This window comes from Pectinophora gossypiella, chromosome 27, assembly GCF_024362695.1.
Source record: "Pectinophora gossypiella chromosome 27, ilPecGoss1.1, whole genome shotgun sequence".
NCBI lineage: Eukaryota > Metazoa > Arthropoda > Insecta > Lepidoptera > Gelechiidae > Pectinophora > Pectinophora gossypiella.
The window spans coordinates 4,952,240-4,975,283 of record NC_065430.1 but is presented as its reverse complement, the minus strand read 5'-3'; the positions used below and the strand labels follow the sequence as shown (position 1 = coordinate 4,975,283).

General features: G+C 39.1%; 2 protein-coding genes across 25 annotated transcripts in view; both read left to right on the top strand.

The window, feature by feature from the left end:
• Positions 1-54: 54 nt before the first annotated feature.
• On the top strand, positions 55-12,153 carry LOC126378880 (zinc finger protein 260-like). Its single transcript, XM_050027371.1, has 11 exons — positions 55-348; positions 905-1,052; positions 2,010-2,135; positions 2,435-2,599; positions 4,044-4,311; positions 5,517-5,714; positions 7,238-7,369; positions 7,954-8,059; positions 8,196-8,305; positions 10,131-10,298; positions 10,810-12,153. The coding sequence occupies exons 1-11, from the start codon at positions 193-195 to the stop codon at positions 10,895-10,897; spliced, it is 1,665 nt and encodes a 554-aa protein (XP_049883328.1). The 5' UTR covers positions 55-192; the 3' UTR covers positions 10,898-12,153.
• Positions 12,154-12,514: 361 nt separating this feature from the next.
• LOC126378844 (zinc finger protein 260-like) overlaps positions 12,515-23,044 on the top strand; it is a 78,157-nt gene continuing 67,627 nt past the window's right edge. For 4 of the 24 annotated variants that reach the window (XM_050027289.1, XM_050027306.1, XM_050027297.1 and 1 more), the window contains exons 1-4: positions 12,521-12,979; positions 15,810-15,975; positions 16,907-17,026; positions 17,685-17,894. In XM_050027289.1, the coding sequence (XP_049883246.1) occupies positions 12,827-12,979; positions 15,810-15,975; positions 16,907-17,026; positions 17,685-17,894 (649 nt within the window). In that variant the 5' untranslated portion in view covers positions 12,521-12,826. Of the gene's footprint in view, positions 12,980-15,809; positions 15,976-16,906; positions 17,027-17,684; positions 17,895-23,044 lie in introns of all 24 variants that reach the window. The other 20 variants (XM_050027301.1, XM_050027298.1, XM_050027288.1 and 17 more) reach the window with 15 other exon arrangements.

The following is a 23,044-nucleotide window of genomic DNA, read 5'->3' as shown; positions in this document are numbered from 1 at the left end:
CTTCAATTAAATTCTACGCCATCTAGCGTCGAGTAGCTAAGCTATTATCAAATCTTTTCTTTCTTTGCGTTGCGTTTGACAACTGACTGAAATACTGAATTGAATTGACATTTTGAGTTAACAATTGTTTTATTAGAAATCTAGGGTTTTTTAACACTTTCTTAATAAAACATGTAAATAAAATAACCAAAAATGAGCGTGAAGAAATCCAACGGGCCGGTGTTTGACCCGGGCCTGTGTAGGTGTTGTGGAACGATGAGAAAGTGTCGTCTTTTGGACGTTGAATATGATGGAATGGGGCAGAAAGAAATTTATTCAGACATGATTATGGACTGCTTTGGATTACTTGTAAGTGTTTTATAAAGTTTCTCTCGACTTCTAAGCATCCCTTACTATCCGTAATATAAAGTATTTCATACATGAACTGTTGTTTTTCTACCTTTCCAATATTAGTGTCTAAAGTTTGTCATTGATTTTTTCTAACAATACTTCATGACATTTTATAAATTCACATATCGATGCCCTACTTATTTCTCTAGTACCTACGCAATACTTATTATTTTTTTAATGCAATAGAAATTTGTGGAATGCAATTGATCTACATGGTCTACAAGTCACAGAAACTTGGAAATTTATTTGTGAAAAAAAAAAAGATTTTGCTATAAATAAGAATAAGTATTATAACATTATCATATTGTCATTGGCAAGTTGTCTGGAAGAGATTGCTTTTAGCAAAAAGGCCACCTTTGCCCACTGTTGTCCCTCTTCTAGTCACAGTTTGTTGTCCTGTCTGCAATAAATTATTAAAGAAATAAATAAAATGCTATTTTTTCTGCTGTTTTTTATAGTCTGTCAACTGATTGTAGTTCAACTATGAAAAACAAATAATTGTGTTGTCTTCCAGATGTCCTACCTAGACGGTAAGCCGAGTGAGCGACTAATCTGTGCCAACTGTGTGAAGCGGCTGAGAGAATCCCTTGCGTTCAGAAAACAAGTCCTGCAGTGTGAGGAGGCCTTCCTGCAGATGAGGATGTATGATGCTAAGATTCAAGGTAATAACATACACACACACACACACATGCACATGCACACACATGCACACACACGCACATGCACACACACACATGCACACACACACACACACACAAACACACACACACACACACAAACACACACACATACACACACATACGCACGCACATGCACACACACACATACGCACGCACATGCACACACACACACGCACACACACACACACACACACACACACACACACACACACACACACGCACATGCACACACACACACACATGCACACACACGCACATGCACACACACATACACACATTTATAGTTTTCATATTTTGTTTTTATACATACATAACATAACATAAACAGCCTATATACGTCCCACTGCTGGGCACAGGCCTCCCCTCAATCAACCGGAGGGGGTATGGAGCATACTCCACCACGCTGCTTTTGTTTTTATAACTGTTTAATTTAACTATTACATTCAACTTTTTATATTTTGTTATTCTCTCTTGACCGTGACTTTCTGGAGGTGGAGGCCTGGAGTCCTAAAACACTGAGTATCCTAGTTTGTGCTCCAGCCTCTACAAACAAATACAAAAATTGCCATGACAAAAAAAAAGAAATGTTCACAAATATTACCATGTATTTTTGCTGACGAAATAAAGATATTACTAACTTGACCCCTGATTTAATAAATCCAACATTTTATTACATATTGTTTTAAGTTTATGCAGTTATTATCATAATTAAGACACGTAATAATGGGTTCTTACCGCGTTTAAAGCAGGGCTATGAGACTCCCAATATTAAACGCGGTAAGAACCCGTTATTATATATTTTAATTATTTTATTACATGTTTCTATTATGTTCCAGTGTGCCTTTTCACGAAAATTTCATACTAACTTAGTGTTTTAGTAAAAAAATAGTAAGTGATTGGACTAGTTGGAAATTAGCCTAATGTTCAATATTTTTTCAGAGCAAACTTCCCAAGGAGACCAGTCTGTATATAGCCCTAAGGTTGAGGTGGAGATCATAAAGATGGAGCCCAACAGCCCTCCGTCGTCACCAGCTAGAGACATGTTGGACGACTCGCCAATGGACAGTGAGTGACATTTTACCTGGGTAGTTTCCTATTGTCTATGTCTTCGGGCTTTTTGGCGGGAAACGGGAACGGGACAGTTGCTTTCTTCATTGAATAATCTAAATAATTAATACGAAGTGGTAATTCAGATTAAAACACGAATTTTTTTTTTATATTGGCAATGGGTCGCTTAGGAGTACGACCATTCTGCCAGTGTGGAAGTGATCAGAAAACAAACTGAAAAAATTTGACAGGTTGATTAATTTTACCCACAATACCTACCACATACCTAAACTCATGTATATGACACTTACCATTAGGTGATGCACCAGTGAAGCAAGAGGCTTCACCAAACAAAGCGGAGGACTCCAGCGATGACGAGCCCCTGCAGACCATCGCCATGGTGCGGTCGGCGCCGACGCGGCCGCCGCCCCGGCCCACTGCCAACGGGCTGAGGAGCGCGGCTGTTGTCAAGAAGAAACCTGGTGAGACCACGAAAAACGAAAGATATGTTAAATAAATATAGAATAAAAATAAATAGATAATAAAATAATAATAGATAATATTGGTGCTAATTCCTGTAAATACCATCTAATTTTATTATAAGTTATATCTGTCATTTTCTTATCCGCCGAAAAGGAAAGGGACGGGTAATCGACAAGCATAAAATTTATGGAACACACGTCAATTTTAAGCACAAATCTAAACCAACCGTCTAAAAATTTTACATCAGTCAATAACCCGACACATTTATTTACTCATTCTTCCTAAAATTAAGAGCTGTGAATCATCCGTCCCTTTCCTTTTCGACGGATATGAAAATGACGGATATAACTTAAAATAAAATTAGACGGTGTCTCCAGGAATCGGGGCCATTAAATAGATATATTAGATGATTCCGTGCTTCGGAGGGCACGTTAAGCCGTTGGTCCCGACTGGGGACGTTAGCCGACTTAGCCGTAAAAACACCTCCACCAACCCGCATTGGAGCAGCGTGGTGGAGTATGCTCCATACCCTCTCCGCTTGATTGAGGGGACGCCTGTGCCCAGCAGTGGGACGTATATAGGCTGTTTATTAAAAAAATCAGCGTTTCGCTACATGACTGAGCAGGCTGATCACCTGATTGTCCGAAAGTAAGATGATCAGTGTTTCCAAACCATTGGCCCCGGTCCTTTTTTCTATTTAACTTATTTATGTTTTGTAAGAAAAATGTTATCACGTTTTTCTATGACGTCAAAGTGTGCTTTTTCATACAAAATCCATAGTAATTTCGTGTTTTGACGTTTATTAAAAAGTAACTGATTTGACTAGTTGGAAACGCTATTGTAACAAACTACAGAATAAGGAATAATACTACACCAGCGGCTGAGTTAGGTTTACTTCACCCCCTCAGTCTTACTTTAGTCTTCAATCGTATGGGCGTCCGTCAGACGTCACACACACAGATACGCGTGTACGATAACGTCAATGTGTAGAACATTTTTGTTGAGGAAATAGATTTAACAAAACTTGTAATACTTTATTACCAACCTCATCAACCCTGGTGTCAGGGTGACCCTGACATGGCTCATGTAACGACTACATACTTACATCAGTAAGTATTAACCGACGGCTTAGCGTGCCTTCCCAAGCACGGATCATCTTACTTTTGGACAATCGGGTGGTCAGCCTGTAATGTCCTAACCAAACTAGGGATCACAAAGTGATTTTTGTGATATGTCCCCACCGGGATTCGAACCCGGGACCTTTGGATCGTGAGCACAACGCTCAACCACTGGACCACGGAGGCCGAATTAAATTAACCCTTTCACGTGCAGAGACCATAGGTCATCGATGGTTCATAACAGATAGTATGACACCATGGAATCGGAACGTCATTAGACGTTTTGTCCTTGAAAGTGTTAACAATGAAAAAATATATTTCACAGTAATCCCAATGTCGAAACTGCAGCAAAGGATGCGAGAAAGGGACCCTACGTACATGACAGAGACGAATATCCTCACCATAGTGGAGTATTCCTTCGTGTGCCCGTTCAAGTGTCGCCATAACCACCTCAAGTGTTACTACTGTGGCCACAACGTGTCAGATCCCACGCTGCTGCGCCTCCACACAGACACCTTCCACCATCCCAACAAGTTTAAGGTCATCGAGCACAAGAACATGATTAAGGTGGACATCACCAGAATCGACTGTAGGTGAGTCTTTGACGAGCACCCATTTGTCCGGCTGAGTAGACCCAAACTGGACAGATTGGTCACCTGTGGGTGCCACTTTATTACCAGGTCAGTGTTCTTTACGTTCCTCACATGTCCAGGCAAGTAGTGACTACATCCCACCTGAACAATCTCAGGTATGTGGTTACTTTATCACTAAAACAGTGTTCCCCACATGTCTGACCAAGTGGATACATACAAACCGGACGATCGCCGTTTGGTGTCTTCAAAGGAGAACCTTCAGCGCTCCCCATATGTACGGCCAAGTAGTGAATACACCTAAACTGTATGACGTCACAGTGTGCTTTTTCATACAAATTCCATAGTAATTTCGTTTTTTGACTTTTAGTAAAAAATAACTGATTTGACTAGTTGGAAACTGGCCTAGTAATCAACCTTCACAGCAACTGTCTTCACCGACTTTGTACAAAAAAAGGCAATGCCTACCTGATTTGACTAGTTGGAAACTAGCGTATTGGGAGATGTCTGCAGGAATAGGGGCCAATATGACTCATTAATTGGGACAACTTTAAGGCTGGTCGATTAATTTTATTTTTCTCGGTTCTCTTTGAGCATTGTCCTTTCATTTTTTCCCAAAAGAGTATACAAACAAACCTATTTGGTTTTAGGTTTACGCGGTTATCATCATAATTAAAACACATAATGGTGCTAATTCCTGTAAATACCATCTAATTTTATTTTAAGTTATATCTGTCATTTTCTTATCCGCCGAAAAGGATAGGGACGGGTAATCGGCAAGCATAAAATTTATGAAACACACGTCAATTTTAAGCACAAATCTAAACCAACCGTCTAAAAATTTTACATCAGTCAATAACCCGACACAGTTAAGTAGACAGCACGTCAAACGGATTGCATACGCGACGTACCTTTTGATTCGCCCGGGTTATTCATTCATTTACTCATTCTTCCTAAAATTAAGAGCTGTGATTCATCCGTCCCTTTCCTTTTCGACGGATATGAAAATGACGGATATAACTTAAAATAAAATTAGGCGGTGTCTCCAGGAATCGGGGCCAATATCGGGTTCCTACCGCGTTTATCGCGTCATCCCGTGATCATGGCACTTGCAACAGTGTCGAAATATCGAGAGTCTCATATCCCTGATTTAAACGCGGTAAGAACCCGTTATTATGTGTTTTAATTATAAACCTATTTGGTTCCAGACTATGCCCAGCGAAGATCGCTACTCTAGATGAGTTCAAACAGCACATATCAACGGTACACAAGAAGAAATATTACTTCGACTACAAAGACCAGATCCTGCCGTTCAAACTGACTAAGGAATCACTAAGATGCGCCATTTGTAACGCCGAGTTCCCTTACTTCCACGCGCTGAATAAACATATGAACGCGCATTTCAGGTATGTCGCATTTGAATTTGTCAGAAAATAAATTTAAAGCTCATGTGAAGCCTACTTTATGTCATCATCTCCCTAGCATTATACAGGGTCCGCTTACCTGACCTGAAGATTTGACAGGGCCGGTTTTTTACAGAAGGGACTGCCTGTCTGACCTTCCAACCGGCGTAGAGAAAACCACCCCAATACAGGTTAGGTCACATACCTCCGAAAATGGTTTCCGCACGATGTTTTCTTTCACTGCTGAGCACCAAATCATTTATGATCCAAAGATGAATTCCAAAACAAATTCAAATTCAAAAATATCTTTATTCAGTAGGTAACATAGTTACACTTTGAATCGTCAATTTTACATAACGAACGTCTCATCCGCCTAAAACTACTGCAGCTTCTCACAACCTGTATAGCCGGGGAAAAGAAGCTGCAAGAAAAACCTCGGCAAATTCGACAATCAGTGGTTTAGGCCTCAAAGCGAGAGGCAAGCATTCTACCAACTGGGCTACCGCGGCTCTGTGAAGCTTGCTTTATGTAAAAAAGCTTATTATAAGATTAATGATTACCTAAATGATAAACATTCCTCATATTAAATGTGTTTCTTTAGTTATTAAATAACTTGTAACGTATACTTAGACCTTGTTCAGAAGGCGCGATTTACTCGCGTTTTCATACCACAGAGTAATTTGATTGCTTTATAGATTCCTGCATGCTTGGAGATGTGCGTCTATATCCGTACGATGTTAAGTACTCTGTGGTATGACAACGCGCGTAAAGCGCCTCGTCTGGACAGGCTCTTACGTTGATTTAAAAGATGTGTTGCTGTTGCAGTTTCTTGTCATTTCTTCTCCTCAACCATAACACCTTGCGAAATGACGTAAATTCAAAAATGTTACATTGGCCTTCAACAATTCTGAGCGATTCTGATTTCGCCTGATGCCGTTTATATTTTTAATCATGTACATACATAAACTCACGCAGCAGTGACTAAAAACACATTTAGGGTGAATTCCAAAAGTAACAGAACATGAGCTCACGACTATGTCCCAAATGGGGTAGTCAGAAGTATATCCATCTCAAGATAAACTAAGCACCCACACATCACCGAGCTTTCTGTTAGACCAATGTGATAGGTGGCCGTATCGCCGTCTTAATGGTCGAGCCAACTGTGTTAGTGAAAACTGCACTTCCATGCTTCGGAAGGCACGTTAAGCCGTTGGTCCCGGTTACTACTTACTGATGTAAGTAAGAAGTCGTTACATGAGCCATGTCAGGGGCGTCTGGCGGCTCAATAATAACCCTGACACCAGGGTTGATGAGGTTGGTACTCCACCTCACAACCCACACGATAGAAAGAATAACTCGTTGGTGCAAGTCCTGTACCGGGTTTCGAACCGACGCTCCCCGATTCAGAGGCAACCGCTGGACCCGTAACTTATGTTCTTATATTATTAGTGCCAGCAATAATAACATAAGAACATTTATATCGAATATCCTAATTGGGAGTCTCAAATAACAAAAATACATTTCAGTAACTACGTGTGCGAGACATGCGGACTGGGGTTCGTAGGCAAGGCTCGGTTCCTGGTGCACCAGCAGCGGCACGAGCAGGCCGACTTCCCCTGCGAGACCTGCGGGAAGGTGTTCAAAGCGCAGTATAATAGGTGAGCAAGATTACACATGCAACCACGCACGCACGCAACAAGCACGCGATCGCGCACGCAACAACCATGCAATCACGCACGCAGCAAGTACCCGCTCACGCACGCAACAACCAGGCGGTCACGCACGCAATAAGTACGCGATCACGCACGCAAAAAGCACGCGTACACGCACGCATCAAGTACCCGATCACGCACGCAATAAACACGAAATAACAGAATTCGACCAGCAGCTTTCCTCGCTGGGCATGTCGTAAAAACCGACAGAGGGATTATGTCCTTCGCGACTATTATAAAAACGGGCGACGAGCTTACCTCATTCTGTGTGTTTCAGAAGTGTGTCTCCTAACTTGACATTGAATAGAATAGAAATAGTTTATTATAAAAGGACGCCACACACAAAAAGAAAGACAACAATATATCAAATTTCCACTAAAACAGTTACAAAAAAAGCAAGAAGGATGTTAGTCGAAATGATCATAAGGTGGTGGTGGTGGTGATCATTGGGATGATCCTAATCTTCAAGTCAATCTTGAAGTGAGTGAAATATTTTCCTGTGAAAGCTAAAGGACCCTTTTCTTTCCCAGGGACCTGCACATAGACCGCGTGCACAAGAAGCGCGGCCGCGTTTACTGCCCCAAGTGTGACGCCAAGCTGATGTCGTACCACCAGAAACTTAAGCATCTCGTCGAGGTATTCTTTTCTTTTTTTTTAAATATAAAAATGTCGCCACCCGGCTTCGTACCCGGGCCCAACCACGGTCAACCATCAACCACTAGACCACGGAGGCGGTTTTTTTTTATGTTGAATGAATGTTCATTTATCCCAGGTCCACGGAGAGACACCCATGTCCTTCCCGTGCCCTATGTGTGACCGCGTGTTCGACAGCCGCCGCAACTTCACCATACACACCAGGAAGGAGCATCTCAAGGATTACAGGTCAGGTCTTAGGGCATATTAGACAGACAGGTCACATAAGAAATAGGCCACATTAGGCAGACAGGCCATATTAGGCACTGGCCATATTAGGCAAAGGCCACATTCGATAGACAAGTCACTTAAGAAATAGGCCACATTTGGCGCAGGCCACATTAGGCACAGGCAAAGTAAGACAGGTCACATAAGACATAGGCCACATTAGGTACAGGTTACATTGGCAGACAGGTCACATAAGAAATAAGCCACATTAGGCACAGGCCACCTTAGACAGACAGGTCATGTAAGACCTAGGACACATTAAGCACCGGCCGCATTAGGCACACAGGTCACATTTGGCGCAGGACACATTAGGCACAGGCAAAGTTAGACAGGTCACATCAGAAATAGGCCACATTAGGCATAAGCCACATTCGATAGCTAATTCACTTAAGAAATAGGCCACATTTGGCACAGGCCACATTAGGCAGACAGGCCGGATTAGACAGAGAAGTCACTTAATACATAGGCCAAATTAGGGGCAGGCTACATTACGCACAGGCCACATTAGGCAGACTGGTCACATAAGATGTAGGCCACATTAGACAGATAGGCCACATTATTTGGCACAGGCCACATTAGGCACAGGCCACATCAGGCAAAGGCCACATTCGATAGACAAGTCACTTAAAAAATAGGCCACATTTGGCGCAGACCACATTAGGCACAGGCAAAGTAAGACAGGTCACATAAGACATAGGCCACATTTGGCACAGGCCACATTAGGCAGACAGGCCGGATTAGACAGAGAAGTCACACAATACATAGGCCACATTAGGGGCAGGCTACATTACGCACAGGCCACATTAGGCAGACTGGTCACCTAAGAAGTAGGCCACATTAGGCACAGGCCACATAAGGCAGACAGGTCACATAAGAAGTAGGCCACATTAGGCGCAGGCCACATTAGGCAGACTGGTCGCATCAGAAATAGGCCACATTAGATAGCTAAGTCACTTAAGAAATAGGCCACATTAGGCACAGGCCACATTAGGCACACAGGTCACATAAGAAATAAGCCACATTAGGCACAGGCCACATTAGGCAGAAAGGTCACATTTGGCGCAAGCCACATTAGGCACAGGCAAAGTTCGACAGGTCACATAAAAAATAGACCACATTAGGCACAGGCCACATTAGGCACAGGCCACATTAGGAACAGGCCACATTAGGCAGACAGGTCATATAAGAAGTAGGCCACATTAGACACAGGTCACATAAGAAATAGGCCACATTAGGCATAGGCCACATTCGATAGATAAGTCACTTAAGAAATAGGCCACATTAGGCACAGGCAAAGTTCGACAGGCCACATAAGAAATAGGCCACATTAGGCAGACAGGTCACATAAGAAGTAGGCCACATTAGACAGACAGGTAACATAAGAAATAGGCCACAATTGGCACAGGCCACATTAGGCAGACAGGTCACATAAGAAATAAGCCACATTAGGCACAGGCCACATTAGACAGACAGGTCATGTAAGACCTAGGACACATTAGGCACAGGCAAAGTTAGACAGGTCACACAAAACATAGGACATAGGCCACATTAGGCACAGGACACATTAGGTAGACATGTCACATAAGAAATAGGCCGCATACGCCGACGCAATACGACGTAACGTTAGAACTGTGAAATATTAACGCGATCGGTAGTTTCTCGTGTGTGAACTTTACCAAAGGTGGGCCTATTATCTAAAAGACATCTCCCACCTTCCACACCGCATGATGCATAAGTTATAATAAAAAATAAACTATCTAAACTCCAACTCTATTATGCTTCACAGATACGAATGCCAATGCTGTGGGCAGAAGTTCTTCACGCGCTTCGCCCTCAACAACCACATGCCGACACACACAGGGGAGCGCAACTTCAAGTGTAAAGTGTGCGACAAATCCTACCCACGACTGAAGACCTTGAAGGACCACATGAGGATACACACTAATGATCGGAGGTCAGTTGCTCCTTCTTGTCGTGTAGGTTGTGAGGTGGAATATCAACCTCATCGACACAAGGTCACATTGGAGACACGGTTATTATAGTGACTTACATTACATTAGGGCTACGGTCGCATTAGCGAAACGTCCATAATAGAGACGGCCACATTAGGGACACGGCTGTTTTAGTGTCAGGGTTACATTGGGGTTACGGCCACTTTCGGGACTCGACCACGTAATGGACACGGCCATGTAAGGGACACAGTCACAATAGCGACATAGCCACATTAGGTCACATTTGACTATTGTTAAGACCTTCGTTGAAGAAATATTAGAGACAACGCCACATTAGGCACAAGGTGATAATAATATTAGAGAAGCGGCCACGATTGTGCCACGGCCATATTAGGGACATGACCATATAGGTGACACAACCCAAGTCAAGGGTGCTCTAAACCGGCGACACACTACACACATACATAAGGTCATGCTATTACCATTAATATAATATGTTCGTTACATTTACAGGTACAGATGTCACATCTGTGGACAGGCGTTCATACAAAACTGCAGCCTCAAAGGACACATGAAGAGCCAGCACCCAGAATATGGATAAAAAAAATATCAACATAACATAGCAAAGTTTGTAGTAAAAATGTATATATAACCACTCCTCCAATTCAAAAATACCTTTATTCAGTAGGTAACATTGTTACTCTTTGAATCGTCAATTTTTACATAACGAACGTCTCATCCGCCTAAAACTACTGCAGCTTCTCACAACCTGTATAGCCGGGGAAAAGAAGCTGAAAATCTATGTTTGTCTCGTGTAATAGGGGCGAGGAAATAGGATAATAAATAGAAAGAATGAAAGAAAGAAAGAAACATTGTGACATGGTATCAACGTGTATACATATTAGTACTCGTGACCGTAAAGCCATCGCAAGATGACCTAAGTACCCACACCTCACCGAGCTTTCTGTTAGACCATTGTGATAGGTGGTAAGACGTATCGCCGTTTATAAGACACAAAAATTATCATTTCGTCACTGAAAAGGCAAAATTACGTAAGCGCCAAAATGCCATTTCAAGAAAAAGCCGTTTAAAGTATTTTAATCGTTTTTTATCATTAGTTTTTACCTAATTATCCAATTTAGATGACGTCAACGTAAGTTTACATTGTTTTTTCAATTTCTGTGTCTAGCAATAGATATCATAAGATGGACTACTATTTTAGGATATTTTGGCGCTTATGTAATTTTGCCTTTCCAGTGACGATTTTATTTTGACAGTTCTTGATTTAGAGCCAGAAATACCTGTGGTCTAGTTTTACAACTGTCATAATATTAATAATAATAAAATGAAATGTTAAAGTCGACAACAACACACACATACTACATGGAATGCAATAAATAATTGAGTATTGAGTGTAATTAGTTAGGTCAAAGATAGATTATGAAATTATGATTACTAAAGAAAGACAGATCAAAGTGACGTAAAACATTTTCTTTTATCTATTTAATTTATTTTTGAATTTTAATAAAAAAAATGAAATAATAAGTTCGACATTTTATAACTTTTTTCTATGACGTCACAGGTTGCTTTTCCGCAATGATTTCATGTTGTGGCGTTTAGTAAAAAGTAACTGATTTGACTACTTGAAAACTACCCTGTTGAACTACGAAAAGGCGTAAATATGTAAATGTAACTTATTTTGTCACAAAATAAATCTAGTTATAATTAATCACAATAATGTACATAAAATTATTATGTAAATTAATATTTCTTCATAGTTTTAAGTAAAATAATAAATTTGAATAACAATTATAATCACAAAATACGTTCTCATTTTATTATATATTTTTTACAGTAGGTAAGGTTTATTATAGGATGTATTGTATTTATTCCTTTTGTATAAAACTGTATTAAATAAATTAAAACAATTCAATTATAGCATTTTTAATAAGTTTGTTACCTTTTTGTTCAAATCAATTTTATTCAAGTACATTATCTAGTCTTTGTTTTTGTATATTTTTGTTCAGCGCCATCTATGGTCTAGTAGCAGTATCACATGCTATATAGTACATCCAAAGCATCTTTTCAAAGTCTGACTAACGAAATCGATTGATTTTAAAAACCGGAAAGAAGTAAATGTTCTTTTGGTTGCTGTCAAAGTTGCTGTCGATAACTCATTTTTAATTTAATTAATTAAAAGGAATTAGTAATTATTCACAGTTTTAAGTTACAAAAATTTTTAACTACAACAAAATTAGAAGATCTGTTTCTGATTAATTCCAATATTCATAAGGATAAACCGATGTTAAAATAAACCATGATATAACGAGACGAGACAAAAAAAAATCGCAGGACGTCAATCACTAGCTGCCGACGCTTGTGCGCGTAATGGCGTCGCTCCGCGATTTCCCAATGGAAAAATTAAGATAAACCAGTTAAAACATTATTTTCTACGTATTAAGTCTAGTTAGTTAACCAATTGTATCATGATAATAGTATATTCAGTGAAAATAATAGATTATTTGTGAGAATGACGGCGAAATCGTCTGATTGGCGACCGGGGCCCTCGGTTTGCCGATGTTGTTTCGCCGAAGGGTGTTACAAAGACATTTCTACTGAATATTTTTGGATGGGAAAACGAGAAGTGTACCAAGAAATGCTGTCGACCACTTTTGATGTATCTGTGAGTTTATTTGCTTGTGTATTAGTTATTTCATGTGGAGTCCTCCATTTTACAAGACGCCGTGGAGCTGGTTTTAAGCGTAATGCGGCTAAGGGTAAAGTCTGGCGTCTGGTTTCTTGCGTTGCGCAAGAAGTGGCTGTTTAATTTGGTCGGATTATAAAATCAATATAAGTGCCGCTTTGCTTCTGAACAAGGGACTTAAAATTATTGACGATTGTAAGATGGATTCCTATTTCCTATGGATTTTAGTTTTGTCACCATGTTTTTATTTGTTAAGTTAATACCAAATAAAGGCCAGCAATGAATGACAACAAACAAAATGAGTAGAGATTGCTAATTAGACAAAAGGTTGCCTATTTTGCTTTTATTTTCTTCTGTTAGTATTGCATCCTGTGTGCAATAAATTATAGGTATTTGTATTGTATTTATACCTACTTAGCTGGCTAGGAGTGGGTTACTGTATACTATTGCGTCTGCCTATCCCTTTGGGGATACAGGCGTGATGCTACAGATACAGTGCGGCAGAGATTAATCTTGGTAGAAAATAGTCCAATTATTCATGATGTTTGTTTCATTCATGTAATATACCTATTCAATTAAACAGCGAGGCATAGAAAAACATCATAGATATAGCAGAATTCAAAGAATACCTCTTCCCTGCAAGATCTTCTATTAAGAAAATCATAATTATTATTTTATCCATGAGGGATTTTCCAGGCTGTGTTCCCCAGAAAAAGATTAACATAATTATTACCTATTTTCTCATTTCTCATGGTACATAATTACTATTCAAAAATATAAGGCAGAGAGGTGTATAAAAATAATTGTTGCTTGATAGGTATTTGGATCAGATACATGTAGAATTATGTTACTTCTCTTTATTTTGATCACATTAATAATGGGTGGAAGATGTGTTGTGCCTGGGTGTAATAAAAAGGGTCATCATTTATACCCAAAAACAAAGATAAAAGGCCCGTAATATGTCTGTTATCCATGAATTTAGAAGGTTAAGCAAGAGCAACTGTGTACAGCACCATCTATTGTTATATTTTGGTAACGTAGCCTGGAAAGTCCTGAGCCGTGGTAGCCCAGTTGGTAGAACGCTTGCCTCTCACTTTGAGGTCGCAGGTTCGAGTCCAGCATAGGCCTAAACCAAGGATTGTCGAATTTTGAATTTAGAAGGCTAAAATAAGGAAAATCTACAGCTCCATCTATATTGTTTTTTTTTTTGAGGAATGTAGCCTAAAGTCCCTATTTCCAAATGAAAAAATGTAATAACATGGCATCAGAGCAGGTAGCAACTATGTTTAAGTTTCTTGTAGTGAGCCTATTAGGGCAGTAATGGTATGTGTAGTGGTGGTAGTGACACTATACCACATACCTACTTCTTCTATCGTGTGGGTTGTGAGGTGGATGGAGATACTAACCTCATCACCCCTGGTGTCAGGGTTTACTATTGAGCCGCCAAAGGCCCCTGACATGGCTCATGGTAACGACTACTTATTTACATCAGTAAGTAATAACCGGGACCAACGGCTTAACGTGCCTTCCGAAGCACGGATCATTTACTTTCGGACAATCTGGTGATCAGCCAGTATTGTCCTTACGAAACTAGGGACCACAAAGTAATTTTTGTGATATGTCCCCACCGGGAATCGAACCCGGGACCTCCGGATCGTGAGTGCAACGCTCAACCACTGGACTACTGAGGTCGTACCTACCTACTGACTGGGAAGATTCAGCTCATAATCAAAATAGGCTACTTGAAAACCTTGTCAATGATATACTTTTTACAAAACATCAAAACGAAAGTTTTCTTTGAAGTTTGTATGGGAATACTCCAATACTGTCCTGTCAACAGAAGCAGCTACATATTAACATATAGTGTAGCTGGATATATGATCCATGCAGGATATTTTATTTGTCTGCCATATGCAATAATATAATAACAGAAACAGTCAAACATTGTACTCATTGTTCATAATTAAAATTAATTCATAAATAAAATTGGAAAATATGTCGACAAGTAAAATGAGATCGATTTTTGATCAACTTCGATTGATTTCGATTAGATATTAATGACTTCGATTTTATAATTTATCATTGACTGAGTCAAATACCCTATTCAGCCAGTATCACACGATGAAAAAACAAGACGAAAGTTATTTTATTTTTCTTCATATCTCTTTTTTTCATAATTTTTGTTGAGGCTTTGAATAGCCTGGATGATCATGCCAGTTCATAGGTGCTTTGGTGTACCCCTAAGACAAAGGATAGGTCAACCAGATAATATGCTAAAGCCTGATAGTGGCTCTGCCAACAAGCAATTGACTTCTCCATTGCCAAGGGAAGTTATACTCTCTCTCTCTAAGAGCTGCGCTCTTGTCGGTGGAGTAATCGCCATTCCTCTCTTCTTCCCGCCAAAACCTTCACCTCCCGATACGCCACGACCTGCACCTTTTCTTTTATTTGTTTCATAAATGTTCTCCTAGGTCTACCCCTTCCTCTCTTCCCTTCAATTTTTCCTTCTATAATATTTGTTATAAATGAATTGTGTCGTATCAGGTGGCCAATTATATTTCCTCTCCGGTTCTCTATAGTCTTCAATATGGTTCTCCTTTCTTCAACTCTTTCCAGCACTTTTTCATTTGACACCATTTCAGTCCAGCTTATACCCAAAAAATTAAACTTATACTATGAGAAATTTAAAAAATAATTAATTAATTGAATTGAAATTATACTATAAGAGCGAAAAACACTTCTCACGTCTGAATTTGAAGAAGAAGAAGTCTTGAATTCGTATCTTTCAATCAGCAACCTGTTCCCCCAGATATCATACGCCCAATCGGGCGGTCCAAACAGCAACAGCCGACTGATCTGCGAACCCTGCATCGCCCGGTTGCGTGATGCGTCCGACTTCAAGCGCCAGGTGCAGGAGTGCGAGCGAGTTTTCCACCAACACTTGGATCCAACCAGTTCTGTCAGCGAGTTGGAAGGTGGGTTTCCTCCTGATGTTCACGTATTTATGTATACAGTGGTGCTAATTCCTGTAGACACCATCTCATTTTAAGTTGTACCTGTCATTTTCTTATCCGCCGAAAAGGAAAGGGACGTAATCGACAGGCATAAAATTTATGGAACACACGTCAATCTAAAACAACCCTATAAAATTTTTACATTGGCTTATAATCCGACATAATTAAGTTGAAAGACACGTCAAACGATTTGAATACCAGTAAAATACCTATTTGATTTGCCTGGATTATTCATTCATTTGCAAATTTTTCCTTTTCGGTGGATTAGAAAATGACAGGTATAACTTAAAGTAACATTAGGAGGTGTTTGCAGGAATCGGGACCATTTTTGTGGTAATATTTGTTTATGTACACTCTAATTCTATTAAAGTAATTTGGTATTATATTTTGTAATCTATGTACACCATTAACACATGTTTATGGAACACGATGTTCGTGCGTCACCCAACAGGGTCCACATAATACCAGCGTCGTGGTTCACGCCGCGACTTGTGCTGATTGAGGCCCTTTTATCTCAGGACGTCCACCAGTCACCTTATGATCATTTCGACGCACAATTTATATAGGCTTTTTTGTAATTGTCTAGTTTTTGTGTGTGGCGTCTTTAATAATATCATATCATTTCATCATTTCATTCAGATCATTCAGACCATGATTCTGATGTCAAGTGGATTTTCATGTCGGAAAATTCACGACAATTCTGGGATTTTTAAATTATTTTCCATTCCATACTTTTGCGATGAAAAATTCCACTTGATATTGAACATGATCATGACCTGAATCATCCCTCGTTTTCTTTACGATGTCACTAACACCTTGTATAGAAATGACATGACAAAAAAGGATACATAATACCAAGGAGCCCGATGTTAACAAGTACAAATTCTTCCAGCAGTAGTGGTGGAGCCACCAGGCAAGGAAGTGAAGCTGGAGCGAGTGAAGGTCGAGTCCAAGTTAAGCGATGACGAGGACTTTGACGACCACGCCTTTGTCGATGATGATGATGATGACCGTGAGTTTCATTACAACATAACTTAAGTTCAGACTATATCCCAATTCTCTCTCTCTCTTTATTTAAGAGCTGCGCTCTTGTCGGTGGAGTAATCGCCTTCAATACTCCATAGATAGGGCGTGTAGAACGGTGGTTGCCCCAATCGCCTTCCGTTCCGCAATGCACCGACCAATTTCTCAATCGGTGATGTTCTAGCTAGAGCCCAACCTGAATCCATTTCCTCGGCCTCCAACCAGTTCTGATACCGCTGCCCAATTGCTGATATCCCAAATGGTGATTCCATTTCTTCTTCTAATTTTTTTGTCATATTGAGTTTGGCCTAATATTTTTTTTCATAATAATAATTTGACATAGTAGTGTTTTGGCATACTATGTCATTAAATATAAATATACGTCCCACTGCTGGGCACCGGCCTCCCCTCAATCAACCGGAAAAATATAAAATAAATGTAGTTTATCCTATTATTGTTATAAGGCATATTGTTAATTATTCTTAATTGATATTAGGTACAAAGATCAGAAGGCATAATTTAACAGTAGGTTAATTCCCATGTTAAATTATTACATATTTTTTTATGAGTAAAAACAGAGAACCTACCTCAGTCATGGTTTTGCAATGACCGTTACATGTCCTTTATCACGCCAACTTTCCTTCCAGTGGACGACCAGCCCCTAACGGCACTAGCCACCAAAGTCCCCAAAAAGGAGTCCGTCGATCTGATGGACTTACTCGACAACGCTAAGCCCGAGAAGAGGAAAGCCGCGGCTAAGCCGAAGACTCCTCCAGCGAAGAAGGCTAAGAAGAAGGAATCCCCCAAGCCTTCAGCAAGCAAGCCTGCGCCCAAGCCGGTGGAGAAGAAGCGGAAAGGTAGGCATCGCCTTTTTTGTACAAAGTCGGTGAAGACAGTTGCTGTGAAGGTTGATTACTAGGCCAATTTCCAACTAGTCAAATCAGTTACTTTTTACTAAACGTCAATATACGATTTTTTTTTGACGTGACTTATTGTAGATTTGCCGCAGATGGCATTAACTACTTGGCCGGACAAATGGGGAGCGCTAAACTCACCCGGTGTCAAAATACGTAATTACTATGGAATTTGTATGAAAAAGCACACTGACGTCATAAAACGTGATAAAATGTCGGACTTATTATTATGGAGTTTTTGATTAAAATTCATAAATAAGTTAAATAGAAAAAGTTTTTCGGTAGTTTTAGATCTGTCTTTATTTAGTAATCAGAATTTCATAATTTATCTTGAACCTAGTACACGACAAATTAAATTAAATATCTTTAACTACCATTTGACCGCGGCTTAGCTCGCGTTAAATTCGGGGTAACACGGTTCTCCATGTCCTAACGTCCCAATTTTTAACTTCCTAATTTGAAAAATGCGAAAAATCCCATATAAAGTTTCACCCCCTCTTGGAAGGGGTTGCGGTCAGATTAAAAAAAATATGCACGATTTTTTTGTTAGTCCAGTTGTAACAAAAAATGTCTGATATGGTAGTTTATCATTTATCGATAGTTATTCAATAGTTTTTTAATTAAAAAAAATTTAAAATATTTTTTTTTTTAAAATAAGAATGTGATTTTTTTTTATCTCTGAATTACAAGACCCGAAACGCGGGCGGCCATGATGGAGCTTCGTGTGACGTCAAATTACAAATAAATATGACACATGACTTGGCTGTATGGGCTATGATCCCTTTGCCTGTCCTATGGACAAAATAACAAAAAAAAAGTGACGTCACATTTCACAAAATACAATCTGTCAGGTTTCAATTTTTTTTTTTTTTGTTTTGGTTTTCCCCGAAGGGTAAGGCAAAGGGAACTATGCCCATACAGCCATGTCTGACGTATTTTTTTTCTTGATGATTAATGAAATGATGAAAGGTGATGATGATGAAACCTAAGCCCCCACCAAAATTCAAAAATATCTTTATTCAGTAGGTAACATAGTTACACTTTGAATCGTCAATTTTTACATAACGAACGTCTCATCCGCCTAAAACTACTGCAGCTTCTCACAACCTGTATAGCCGGGGAAAAGAAGCTGCAAGAAAAACCTCGGCACAGGGCCCTAGACGTTCTTTTTAAAAAAAATAAAAATCAACATAAAATATTGATATACAATTGAGTAATTTAGCTGCCTAATATCAGTTCTCAGACAGTTAATCCCATGCATTCATATCTTCTAAATAATCACTAACTTTATAATAACCTTTTTTGTAAAGTTTTTGTTTAACTACTTTCTTAAAGCAGTTGAAAGGCAAATTCTGAATGTCAATGGGAATCTTATTGTAAAAACGTATACATTGCCCCTTAAAAGATTTAGTAATCTTATGTAATCGACTGACTTGTAAAGCAAGTTTATTTTTATTCCGGGTATTAACAATGTGCCGATCGCTATTTTTTGCAAATAATCCTATATGTTTTTTTACATATATTAAGTTTTCAAAGATATATTGTGATGCCATAGTTAAAATATTAATTTCTTTAAATTTATTTCTAAGTGACATCTTGGGTCCCAATTTGTAAATCGCCCGAATGGCCCGCTTTTGCAGAACAAAAATGCTGTTCACATCTGCAGCATGACCCCACAGCAAGATGCCGTACGACATTAGACTGTGGAAGTAGGCAAAATAAACTAATCGCGCGGTTTCTACATCGGTTATTAAACGAATTTTTTTGACCGCGAATGCTGCTGAGCTGAGCCTTTTGGACAACTTATCAATATGAGGACTCCATTGCAACTTAGCGTCCAAAGTAATTCCCAAAAATACAGCAGTATCCGTGAGGTCCAATTCCTTATTTTTTACAATAATAGAATCGAGCGGCCTACTAACATTCGATAACGTAAAATAAACATATTTTGTTTTATTTTCATTAAGTAGCAGGTTGTTTACAGTAAACCAATCCACTACCTCTGAAATGGCGTTGTTTACATCGTCAAAGGAATCTTGTCGTCTCTTTACTTTAAAAAGTAAGGAGGTATCATCTGCAAACAGCACCACTTCATGTTTTACAAGACTAGGTAGGTCGTTTATGTAAACTAGGAATAGAAATGGACCTAGAATTGAGCCCTGCGGGACGCCTATAGTGACGTTAGATCCACACGATCTGGAGCCATGCACATCAACCCTCTGAACGCGGCCACTAAGGTACGACTCCAAAAGAGCGATGGCATTATCTGTTATTCCATAGTGACGAAGTTTCGCGATCAATATATCATGACAAACGCAATCGAAGGCTTTGGAAAGGTCACAAAAGACACCAATAGCATCTTTGGACTCCTCCCAAGCCTGAAAAACATGATTTATTAACTCAACACCAGCATCGGTTGTTGAGCGACCCTTTGTGAAACCAAATTGTTTATTAGACATTAAATTGTTTAAATTGAAATGTTGAAGTAATTGCAGTAATAAAATTTTTTCAAATATTTTACTAAGCGTGGGTAGTATAGATATTGGTCTAAAATTAGTAGGGTCAGAAGTACTACCAGCTTTAAACAATGGAATGACTTTACTGTGCTTCATTAAATCTGGAAACACACCATTGTCTACACATTTATTAAATATACATGATAGATAGGGAGCTATGCAATCAATCACGGAGTTAATGACTTTAACAGAGAGACCATGAAGATCTGCAGTCTTTTTCATTTCTAAAGATTTAAAAGCTCTTAAGACGTCCCTAGGACTCACGTGTGTAAATGTTAGTTTATCTACTTTGGACGTATCTATGTGCTCCTTTACAAGTGATTGAGCGAGTGCAGGAGATGACTTCAAGTCCTTGGTAGTCGAAAATGGAATGTCAGTAAAGAATTTTTCAAAAGCTTCAGCAACTTGCTTATCATTTGTGAGTAGTTTACCGTCAATTTGTAATTGATACTCGAGATCGCGTGCTTTGACTTTCCCATTTTCGCTATTTATAACTTTCCAAGTCATTTTAATAATATCTGAGCTACCTTTAATTTTACTGCTAACAAACATTGCCTTCGCGGTAACGCAAACACGTTTGAAAACTTTTGAATACCGTTTTACATAGTCGTGAAAAGCTACGCTATGATTGTATGTTCTTTCTTCATAAAGTTCATACAACCTGTTTCTACTCTTATAAATTCCTACCGTCGCCCAGTCACTAAAAATTGGTGTGTCTGCTTTCTTAATTGTTTTTGCCTTAAATACTTTACTAACTTCCGATTTTGTTAGATTAAATAGGGAGTTATATAACAAATTTGGGTCATCACAGTAAGGAAGTTCTGGTAATTTGTTTGACATATTATCTTTGAATTGTTCTAAACGACTACTTGATATGGGATTGCATGTAACATCCTTTTTCAGAGAGCGGTCAATAAATAAGTTGAAAGATATTTGTTGACCACAGTGATCTGACTTTAATTTATTAATTATTAATTTATCACAAGGTTCTAAGTTACTAAAAATATTATCGATACATTTCGCGGACTGTGACGTGATTCGGGTTGGTTCTGAAAAAAGATTTACAAGATTATAACACAGAAATAAAGATTTGAATGTAGTACTTAATGAGCAATTTTCCAGAATATCAATATTGAAATCACCGCAGACGATAACATGTTTGCTTTTATTACATAATTTGCATAAAGCTTCATCAATAACTTTCTCAAATAGATCATAAGATGAAGCGGGGGGTCTGTATACGCTCAATACAATAAGCCGGCTGAGTTCAATACAGGCTAGCTCAACAGTTCGCTCAACTGAGAGACTTACAATATCCGTTCGTTCCTTATATTTTAAACAATTACGTACTAATATTAATGAACCGCCACGGATAGCCGTCTCCCTGCTGTACGAGCTGGCAACCTGGTGATTATTGAAGCAAACGAACTCATGTTTTTTTAGCCAATGTTCAGTTACGCACATAATATCAACACAATTACTGTTTAAAAAAAGTTCAATTTCAAGTTCCTTGCCCAATATTCCTTGTATGTTTTGGTGTACCAGGTTGATTACATTTGTATTTTTCTTATTGCATTTTATATTTAATATGTCCTCATTTAACTTACTACAGCCAAAGTTTTTCTCTGTTGTCATTAAATTTAATTTAAATTACAAATGTCAGAAATAAAAATAGGCTGCTCAATAGGAGCAGACGCGTTAAAAGCCAACGAATTGGCTGATTCTATTGTAAAAAAAAAGGATAGCGACTTCGCTATTTGTCTTTTGTAAAAGTTAGATAGATAGTAATATCTATCTTTGGTCAAATAAAAATTCCTAACATAGGAATTCGTATCAATAAACTGAAACTTATTATAATAATCGCATACTAAAGTATGCAACGTCAGGTTTAGATCATGTCTAAACTTATTTTCGGTTTTTCTCTGACTTTGGCTGAAAGGCAATGCAAACAAAATCACTTGTGCTACATTCGGTAGGCTGTTAAGTAAGGAAATATAATGAGTAAGTAGTTCTTTGTTCGCGTTACCTCTCCTACCGGCCAAGATTATGATTGTACTATTTTGTGAGAATTGATATGAAATTATTCTTTTTAAAATGTCTAAATAGGAGGCACCCGGCATACAATTATTAATTACTGCCCGCCTCAAGAAATGGCTAAGTTGTAAACCCATTGATTTGCCAATTTCGTCACTAAACATAATAATATTTTGCGCTTTGTTTACCGGCGCGGGCGCCGCCTGCCCGGTCGCCGACGAGAAGGACGTATTATTGTCATTATCAATAGGTGTGAGGAGCAAGTCCTGCGGCGCCGGTACCAGCTGATGGGCCGGCGCAGGCGCGGACAGAGGGGAGGATTCGGAAACACGAGCAAGCCGCTCAGTCTGCGAGGATGAATGCTTGCATCTATACTGACGATTAATTAGTGAATCGAAGCGTTCCGCGTTGTGAAAACTCAAGCTCACCATCTTATCAGCGGCCAGCTCGTGCTTTCGAATAGTTTTCTGAGCTACTTCGTAGTCCAGTGTCATATATTCTAAGGATTTTGTCAGTTTTTTTATCTGTGCCTGGAGCTGATCA

Excerpts from the sequence above, each read along its gene's own strand:
- LOC126378880 (XM_050027371.1), top strand. The coding sequence starts at position 193 with ATGAGCGTGAAGAAATCCAACGGGCCGGTGTTTGACCCGGGCCTGTGT. Across the intron at positions 4,312-5,516 it reads ATCACCAGAATCGACTGTAG|ACTATGCCCAGCGAAGATCG; the intron begins GTGAGTCTTTGA and ends ATTTGGTTCCAG. Across the intron at positions 8,060-8,195 it reads AACTTAAGCATCTCGTCGAG|GTCCACGGAGAGACACCCAT; the intron begins GTATTCTTTTCT and ends CATTTATCCCAG.